Genomic DNA, 9,535 nt, shown 5'->3' with positions numbered 1-9,535 from the left:
GCAACTTCAATGAGGCGACCCAAATGGACGGTGCATTTGTCCGTTTTTTGTCCGTTTGGGTCGGCTGCCCGCCCGACGTCCGTTCAGTTTTGCATTTGGGTCGGCAATGCGTCCAACGCGCCGACCCATTTCATGTCCGCATTCAACTTTTAAATAAAAAAGGCCCGCGGCCGATCATGCCAGCGGCCATGTCTCATGCCGGCACCATGTCAGCACTGGCATACAATGCCGACTTCAGAAAATACCACAGTTCATGCTGGCGCACTCACCAGTCGTCCGACACACATGCTAGCACACAAAAAATGGTGGGACTTGAGTTTGACCACGCCATCGCGGCTCCCGTGGTCATGCCGGCACACCTGTCGGCATACACCAAAGATGGCCCTCGACGCCATAGATCACTCGTCGTCGAACTTGAGCATGTCGGCCTGCATTTTCTCGAACCACGGCGTCTTCCTTGGCGACAAGGTGTTGAGATCCACCTTCATGATCTCCACCGCGGTCATCATGCTTGCAAGAGCCACTTCTTTCGCCTTTGTCTTGGCGTTGGCGGCCTCGATCTCTAGCATCTTGGCTTGCTTCTCCGCCTCGAGCTCGAACATCTTGGCTTGCTTCTCGGTGTCAAGATCAAGCCTTCTCCTTTGGATCTCCATGAAAGCATCCATTTGCTCCGCCTTGAAACGCCGGCGCTCCTCCTCCCTTGAGTCCTTATTCATCATGCCGTCCATGCTTGCCATTAAGGCGTTGGTGGCCGCATCTCTCTTGTCCTCCTTCTTGGCGTTGGTCTTCCCCCGTGGCCATGCCGGCTCGCCCTCCCCAACATCCTCCACGGCGCCCTTCCCCCCACGTGCCTTGAGTGCGGCATATTGTGCCTTGAACTTCTCTTCATCCTTGATGACCCGATAGCAATGGGAGAGGTTGAAGCACTTGCCATTGTGTTGAACCTTGAATGCCTCCAAAGCTTCAAATGGCTACAAAATGTTTCCATGCAAGCATATGGGCAAGTGATAGCAAATGAAGATGTAAAAGGATGATCTTGATGGCACAAAAGAGGGCGGCTTGCTTGCTATCAAACCATGTCTTGCATGTCGATGCCGCTCACGGGGCGGGCCTTGACGCTCTTAAGGGTGGCGCAAAACTTGCTGCACTCTTGTTGGAGCACCCTCCACCGCTTGGAAATGGAGACCCACCCGCGCGTGCTCACAAATTGATAAGGTGGAAACTTCTTGCGTTCATGAAACTCGTGGTGCACACGAGTCCAAAAGGTCGAATGCTTTTGCTCGGCGCCCGTCTTTTGGTCTTGTCCAATGTCTCGCCAACACTCGCAAAGAAGCTTGTCCTCGGCAGTTGTGTACGCCTTTGTGCGCTTGCTCTTGCGCTTCGGCTTAGGACCGGCGGTTTGGTTGGCGAGCTCGTCCTCGAACAAAGGCTCCGCTTCGATGTCACACTCGTCCTCTTCCTCTAGCCCATAGTCCTCCGGGAACTCGTGGTCGAGGGGGAAGCCATCCAGGTCGATGCCGACCTGATCACACATGAAGGCCGCCTAATCGGGATCATAGCAACCGGCCGGCGTGAACGCCCCGCGGCCGTCCTGGCTTTGTGTCTCGTCGGGATCGTAGCCAGTGCCCGGCGCACCACCCTCGAAGATGAGGTTTTGCATGTAGTCCTCGTTGACGGCGGACGACATTTCCTCGAACAGGTTACGGGCGTTCGGGAGCCCGCCGGCCGGGGTCTGTCGCGTGCGTTTCCTCGTGTCGCCGGACGATGAGCCACCGACCACCGGGCTGGCGTTGAGGTCGATGGGCGCGGGCGTGGAAGGCGCGACCACGCTCACGTCGGTTGAGCACTCCCCGGAGAGGCGGGAGGCCTGCGGGTAGACGTGGAAGCCAAGGACCGGGTTGCAAGCCGACGCACGGGGTGAGTCGGGCAGCACCATCCGAGGAAACGCCGACGAGCCGGTGCTGGCCGGGGCGACGGCGGCTTGGAGGACGCTGTGCTGGCTAGGGTTTACCCCTAGCATGTAGAGCGCCTCCCTTGTTGCCGCGGTGACGCGGGCGTTGGTGAACTCCTGCTGCGCGGCGGCCTCATCCCTCGCGTCCGCTGTGTGCCTCCGGCCCTTCCTCTTGGCCGACTCCCTTGCCCGCTGTTCGGGCGTCAGCGCCTTCTTCGGCTTGGTCGCGGCGGCGGTCTTGCGCGGGGCACGAGGCTTGCCTTTCCCGGAGGGGGCGACGGCGCCGAACGAGCCGAGGGAGGCGAGGCCGGCAGTGGCGTCGAGGTCGAGGTCGATGGCATCCTCCATGGCTGGTTGGGGGGCGGGGGCGCGCGTGGGCGAGAGCGTTTTGGGGGAAAATGTTGGTGGCTGCCACCGACAGGCGGGCCCGGGTAGAAGAGTAGGCGCGCGCGTCCGTCTGGTGTCCGTGCCGACGCAAATCCGGCTCAAAATTGGGCCTGGAATGGGTCGCCCGCGGACGAAAAACGGACGCGCATCCGTTTGGGTCGGCGCGTTGGGCCGCCACTTTTGTCCGCGCTGACCCAAACGAACGCGGGCGGACGAAATGGATCGCCCCATTGAAGTTGCTCTTAAGGCTCTTTTTTTTCAGAAAAGGAAATATATTAATATCACACCTTCTACATCGACTAATGCATATAGCTATTCTTTATTACAAGCATAAAGCTCCTTAGATGTATCTTAACCTTGGATCGATGTTACACAACAACCCATACTAAATGCCATTCAGGCTGGTCATAGTGGGAAGTAACTTAGACTAGTGTCATATCCATGACACTAGTCTAAGTTACTACCTTCATAGTGCAAAGTATCTTAGTAGTAGTGTCATAGTTTGTTTCATTTATTGCCTTATAGGCTCATTTTACCTCAGAAAGCGTATTATATTACTCCAAGCACCTCTCTTATTAAATACTTGCCACATAAGTAAAATTGTTTTGGGATGTGTTAAGTTACTATCTAATTTACCCCCACTATGACTAGCCTGTAGCAGTACAATTTCCGTAGTAATATAACCTCTCGTAATAAACCGCCTCAGGGACTCACAATACCAGGTGAATGGTTCCAGTTGTGAAGATAACGTTGCCATTCTCTTGTGATCTCCAATCCTGTCCAAACGCTATAAGGCACGTATAGTGCATGAATTGTCACGAAGTGATGGTACTATAGCTACCTGAATATTGTTTAGTGTTCACATAGCACATATACTCCCAATTTGGGTCAGGGAGGTTCTGACACAACTTTATTTGCCTTTTCCTTTTGGCCACACTATATGGGGGTCTGTACGTGTCATAGATATGGACCAGGTAGCTGCACGTGATACACGACTCCGGTTGCTGCGCGTGATGCACGACTCCCTTTGTCGTCAGTTAACTAGTGGATGTAATTGAGTTGGGGTGTGAAATTGTTTATGTCCATTGATATTTCATAATGTTGATGATTCTCAGTCGAATCATAAGCTATGTTTTCCGTAGGCACTATAAAATAAGGGCTACATGCATGTTGATAAGATGATTAATTATGCGGGATCTGTTGACATATCTATATATCTATGTCTATGCCTTTCTATATACCAGCAGCGAGGCAACCTAGGACTAGCACCGAGCTAACCCCTACCAAATCTCTTCCTACCCTCCGTTGTAACCCCAGATTTTGGGTGCTCTTGATTATAAGGATCATCAGCTGCTGGACGTAGGGCATCATTGGCCCGAACCAGGATAAACAATTATGTCATGCCTCTGTGATTCTTGTGTTCCTAAGTGCACCCGAGCCACCGAAGACACGTACTCTGACACCAACTCGAACACAATGCTTGCCGTGGTTTCGACCACGCGAAACCTAGGAATCTTAAAAACGGCACGGGCAGAACTTAACAACTACCGGTAAACTACATGATAGTAACCTGTTCCAATGTGCTAGCTCCATGGCATGAGAAACGAGTTTTGTTGTGATGAACTTGTTTACATTGTTTCTAGCCGTCTTCGAAATACATACATGAAACTTCCATTAAGACCGGACTAATGATGGATGGATTGATGACTTGGTTTGTTAGCATCGCGGGTACTAATGATCCTTTAATTTGCCCTGATTTCATAAAAACAAATGGATCCATTGGGATTGCCAGCTTATTACTGAACCCAAAACAAACTGTTAAGTGCCTAAAAAACCATGGAGTTAAATTAATGTAGCCTCTCTAAACGACGTGTTTTGTAGCGACCAGAGGCATTAATGGGAATAACATTTATAGTGACCGATTGTCCATCACTATAGTGAGTTTTAGCCACTCAATGCAGCTATTGCTTTAAAGTTGTGGTGTAGCGCTTGTCAATGGATGTTATTTAGGTCCACAAACTTCAAATTACAGTTCTAGGTGTACAAACTTCATAGCATATTATTATAAAATTCATAATGTGATAGTTCAAAGTTTCTAACCTAGTATTACAAAGTTAGTAAAGTGATAGTTCAAAATTTATAAATTTTGTGTGTAAAATTTTGAACCTATCAATGCAAAGTTTAAAACGTGGGAGTTCAAAGTTTTGAAACTAGCATTACAAAGTTTGTAATATGATAATTCAAAGTTTATAAATTCTAAGTGTGAAGTTTTGAACTTACCATTAAAAAGTTTATAATGTGATAGTTCAACGTATTGAACCTCGTAGTACAAAGTTTGTAATGTGATAGATTAAAGTACATAAATTTTAAGTGTAAAGTTTTGAATCTAGTGGTACAAAGTTTATAATGTAATAGTTCAAAGTTTTTGAACCTCGTAGTACAAAGTTTGTAATGTGATAGTTTACAGTACATAAATTTTAAGTGTAAAGTTTTGAATCTGGAGGTACAAAGTTTATAATGTAATAGTTCCGAGTTTTTGAACCTAGCAATACATAGTTTGTAGTGTCATAGCTCAAATTTTATAAATTCTGAGTGTGAAGTTTTGAATCTTGCAGTACAAAGTTTATTTGCAAATACATATATAACTCGACAAATAAGATGTACGCCTTTTCCTAGTTTTTTTCTTCTGAGAACCATGTTTTCAGTATCGGTTCAATTATTAATCCGGTATAAACTATTATGGAACATAAATATATGAATTTTGAAAAATACTACTTTTACATCCATATGGATGTCAACTCTCTCTCCCCATCATATTCTTCTCCCACAAACCCGATATCCCAAAAGAGAAAAAATAGCTTGTAGAATCCAAATTGGCCCATTGACCTAGAATCTAGACAGGAAAAAACTGAACTACAAAAGCTAAATAGCCTTAGACAGGAGAACCGGGCTATAAAGTCCCTGCGTGCGCTGCCCGGCTCTCCAGACGCACGCGCGTTGTTGTTAATTTAAGTGTGCGCGCGTTGCTATTCTTACTGGCGCACACGTGCTGAGTAAGTGGCCCGTAATTCTCTGCTACTCACAAACAAATAAATAGTGCTGGACCACTCACATGTGGCATGTGTGTGTGTGGTCCTGTTTGGATCCATGGATTAGAGTTAGTTTGGGTTAGTTTGGACTCAACTAACCCAAAAATATCCAAACATAAGGGTTAGTTTTGGTTAGATGCATCTAACCCATCTGAAAAAACTAACCTATTTAAGAGGTTTTTATTTGGGTTAATTCTTCTCAGTACCACTAAAAAACACATTTTTCCCTTGCTCTTCCTGCAGCAGGTCCCTCCCTACTTCCTCGAAACTTCTCGTCCTCTCCCTCCCTCCCTCTTACACCACCCGTAAAAGCGCCTCGCCGTATCCGCGCTCCATCTAACCCTGCCATCCAAACACCTCTCTAGTTAAAGTTAGTTCAGGGTTAATTCAGGTTTAGAATCAAACTCTAACCTCTAACCAAGTTAGAGTATCCGAACAGGGCCTGTGTATAGACTCCTACTTTACGTCTCGAAGGTGATGACACAACTTTCGTTGCTTTTTCCAGATCATGGTGTGTGATGTCTGCATGTCGTGAAACATCCACATGACCGTGCGTGATACACGATCCACTTTGTCTCTTCTGACACAACTTTATTTGCTTTTTTTTTTTCGTTTGGCCACACACAGGCTGCCTAGATGGGGGTCTGCTCACTGTAGGGGGTCGTGTATCACGCACGCCACCTTGCGTATATCTTTGTGCGTGTTATAGATATGGACCAGGTTTTTGATATATAGATATATATGTTCCAGGTTGCTGCGCATGATACACGACTCCCATTGCTGCGGGTGATACACGACTCCCTTTGTCGTCAGTTAACTAGTGGATGTAATTAAGCCTTGGGCTGTGCCTTGCCGTGTGTGCATATTATCACTTTATCCCATATAGTCGTCCCGTCAGTCGCATGCATCCATCCTCTTTTTCCGGAAAAAAAGAAGCAAAAGGTCATGCTGGTCCCACCACACGTTGCGACGAGGTCCCACCACACATGGCGCTCCGGCGTGCCGCATGCCATCTACTTGCTGACGCACCCCTCCGTCGCCCACAAGGGGCCCAGCCCGCAGCACGCCTCGTTCTTGTTTGAGCAAGCTTGCAGTTCGGTCCGGGGCTATAAATAGGACTACGTACGCACCTGTGTTTTCTCAGCTTTCATATAACAGAAAGACAACTTACACAAGTTGAGTCAAGTACCGCACCGCCACCACTAGCTAGCTAGCAATGGCCTGCACACCCACCGAAGAACCCACCATGGAGACCTGCGGCGACGACGTCTCCGACCCAACCATGGAGACCATCGGCGTCCTCTCTGATGTCTCCATGGCGAGCAGAAGCCTCCCCGTAGGCGTCGTCTCCACCAATTTCAAGGTCACTCGTGGCTTCGGTGGAATCACGGAGAACGCCAAGGTGAACGTCGACAGGCTGTATCTACGCCAGATCATGACGGGCTGGGACGCGAATCAGTCAGACGTGATACAGCCCAATGCCGTGACAGGGCTAGGTAAAACTGTTGTGAACAACTGGGGTGTCTATGACGGTGCTGGCTCCAAGGCTAAACTTGTTGCCAAAACGCACGGCATGCACACACTTGCCGGCAAATGGAGCAATTGGTTCACCTTGGCGTTTGTGGTCGGAAGGCACGTAGAGTAACTCTTATCGTTTGGTTCCACTGTTTTTATTTTACATGTAAGGCCAATAATACATGAGAGTCTATGGGGCATGAAACCACTGCTGAGAATGGTTATATATATTGTGCATGCAGGTTCGAAGCGTCCACTCTTCAGGTTATGGGAGCTAATGATGAGGATGAAGCAGATAATGACTGGGCCATTGTAGGTGGGACCGGTGAATTCGCAATGGCTCGCGGTATCATTCGGAGAAGAGTATATAGTATAACAAACAGTACATTAACACATGCGCTTACTATTGAATTCTTCTGCCACATGACGGAGGTAAGCGTGTAATTAATTTCAGCTCGTCCTCTTTGCATCATATATTCTAGCTCAAGTGGTGTCGTTATCTGATCAGTTTGCATTATATATGCAGTAACATACTTATCGTTTCTTTTCTGTTATTTCAAATCGAGCTCATTGTTGGAATATGTTATACGCTGCGGACCGCTACTATCATGTTAGTCTCAGTTACATAGCCTAGTAGGTCCTGTTTTAGCCTGTAAATACAAACCCCACCAAGGGTTCATTTGTAGCTCCTAGTAGTGTTTTTGTAAATACAAACCCTACCGTGAGACATAAAGAGGACCTGGTCTCCCAAATCCCCCTATAAAAGGGGTTGAGGGAGGAGAGGTGGAGGACTCTTCATTTTTGCCCTATGACTCTGTTTGGCTCTCTCCTTAATCCTTCATTCCCTCATTTTGTTGGGCTAAACCAACAATCGTGAATCATGATGCCTGATCCTTCATATTCAGGTCGTCCCTTCACCTACAAAGAGAGGAACAGTTGGTGGAAATAGAGGCACCCTGCCTCGGGAAATGGAAGGCAAATCCCAACGTCTTGAAAATGTGACAATCTACCATGTAGGTGCAGTTGAAGGGTTTCAATTTTCCTACGTTGACGAAGACGGGAAAATCCGCACCACTGATACTTGGGGTCGAGTACATCCTGATCCTTTGCGCAAGACCGAAGTGAGTAGATTTCATATTTTGCTATGCATGTGGGGCGCGGTTGTTTTGCAAATCATGTTATAGTTTATGCCTGGCTTCATCATGAAAGGACGGTGCAAATCTATGTTTGGTTAGAGGTAAACTAACCTAAACTTGACATCAATTTATGGAAAATATTATCAAACGGTATGACTCCAAATATAGGTATATATATAGTATAATGAAAATATATATTACTTGTAAAATCATACTCACTACGTTTTTTACATGTCGTATTAGTTTTGTTATAAGTCAAACATTTGTATCTTTGACTATATAGATTCATAACATATATAAGATTTGTTTTTTAGATTTACTATGAAAAATACTTTTATAGTATATAATTCATATATATGTTGTGAAACTATAAGGATGTTTTGAAAATGATTAGATGGTTATTAACGTTTGACTTAAAGCACTGCGACCTCTGAAAGAAAAGAAGAGAGAGGGAGTACGTATAGTTGCTTATTTAGTGATATAATGTAATATCTTTTTATGGAAATTAAGATAGTTTGACCTAACATTATTTTAGACTTATATCTTTTTTGGGAGGTATGGAGTTTGTACCTATGTATATCTTTTGTTCTATCACCTAATTAATAAATACTTGATGATATATCTTTTTTCCTCTTAACTTATTATGTGTTGTTTTACAGATAAAGTTTGGCCCATCAGAGTTTGTGAAAAAGATCAATGGGGCTCAGAGAGGAGGTGAGGGCTGGCTGTCAAAATTTGAGATCGTCACCACCCACAAAACGTATGGTCCTTTTGGAGCTGACAACGGCACTCCAAATTTCAGTTATACCGTGCCGGAGGACGAGACGGTGGTGGGCTTCTTCGCAAACACTGATAACATTTTCGTCACTTCGATTGGTGTTTATACCATCTAAATCATTCAATATTCGACCCTGCGGCAGCCTGCAGTTACCTACATGTTCCTTTTAATCAGCAGAGTGTTTGATTTCTTCCCGTTTCCGCTGTTCCAGCAATAAGATGGCTAGCTAACAAGGGTGTGTCCCCCTTGTCTATGCCTATTGCATTGTGATCTTTCATAATCAAATCGGTCGTGTAACATCTTTCTTTTTCTCTTTCGCAATGTTCAATGATGTTTCCAGAGATTGTTTACTTCGGAATAAAACAGATCGTATTGATATGATAGTAAAGTAGAATGAGTAATCACGTTCATGTATTTCCATATCCATATAGCATCAGCCAATCCGCGTCTTCCCAAGCGTCCTTGTTGCTGTTTATTAGGTATGGTCGCCCTAACGGTGCTACGCCGTGTGCACCTCTATCACTGTATCACTGCTATTGATGGCGACTGACCCATGGTCTCGTGCTAGTCCACAGCCTCCTACACTCGTGCACAGTTTCCGCGCACCACGACCGCCCTGTTGCCAATACCCGCCAGTCTCATCTCATGGTTTCTGCTCCAACATTCAGCATCGTGTGTA

At 46.3% G+C, this 9,535-nt stretch overlaps 1 protein-coding gene across 1 annotated transcript; it reads left to right on the top strand.

Moving 5' to 3' along the window:
• Positions 1-6,573: 6,573 nt before the first annotated feature.
• LOC119333819 lies at positions 6,574-9,244 on the top strand. The gene is made up of 4 exons (XM_037606580.1): positions 6,574-7,059; positions 7,185-7,374; positions 7,848-8,063; positions 8,738-9,244. The coding sequence occupies exons 1-4, from the start codon at positions 6,644-6,646 to the stop codon at positions 8,969-8,971; spliced, it is 1,056 nt and encodes a 351-aa protein (XP_037462477.1). The 5' UTR covers positions 6,574-6,643; the 3' UTR covers positions 8,972-9,244.
• The last annotated feature ends 291 nt before the right edge of the window (positions 9,245-9,535 follow it).

This window comes from Triticum dicoccoides, chromosome 7A (genome assembly GCF_002162155.2).
Source record: "Triticum dicoccoides isolate Atlit2015 ecotype Zavitan chromosome 7A, WEW_v2.0, whole genome shotgun sequence".
NCBI lineage: Eukaryota > Viridiplantae > Streptophyta > Magnoliopsida > Poales > Poaceae > Triticum > Triticum dicoccoides.
This window is presented reverse-complemented; position numbering and strand designations above follow the sequence as displayed.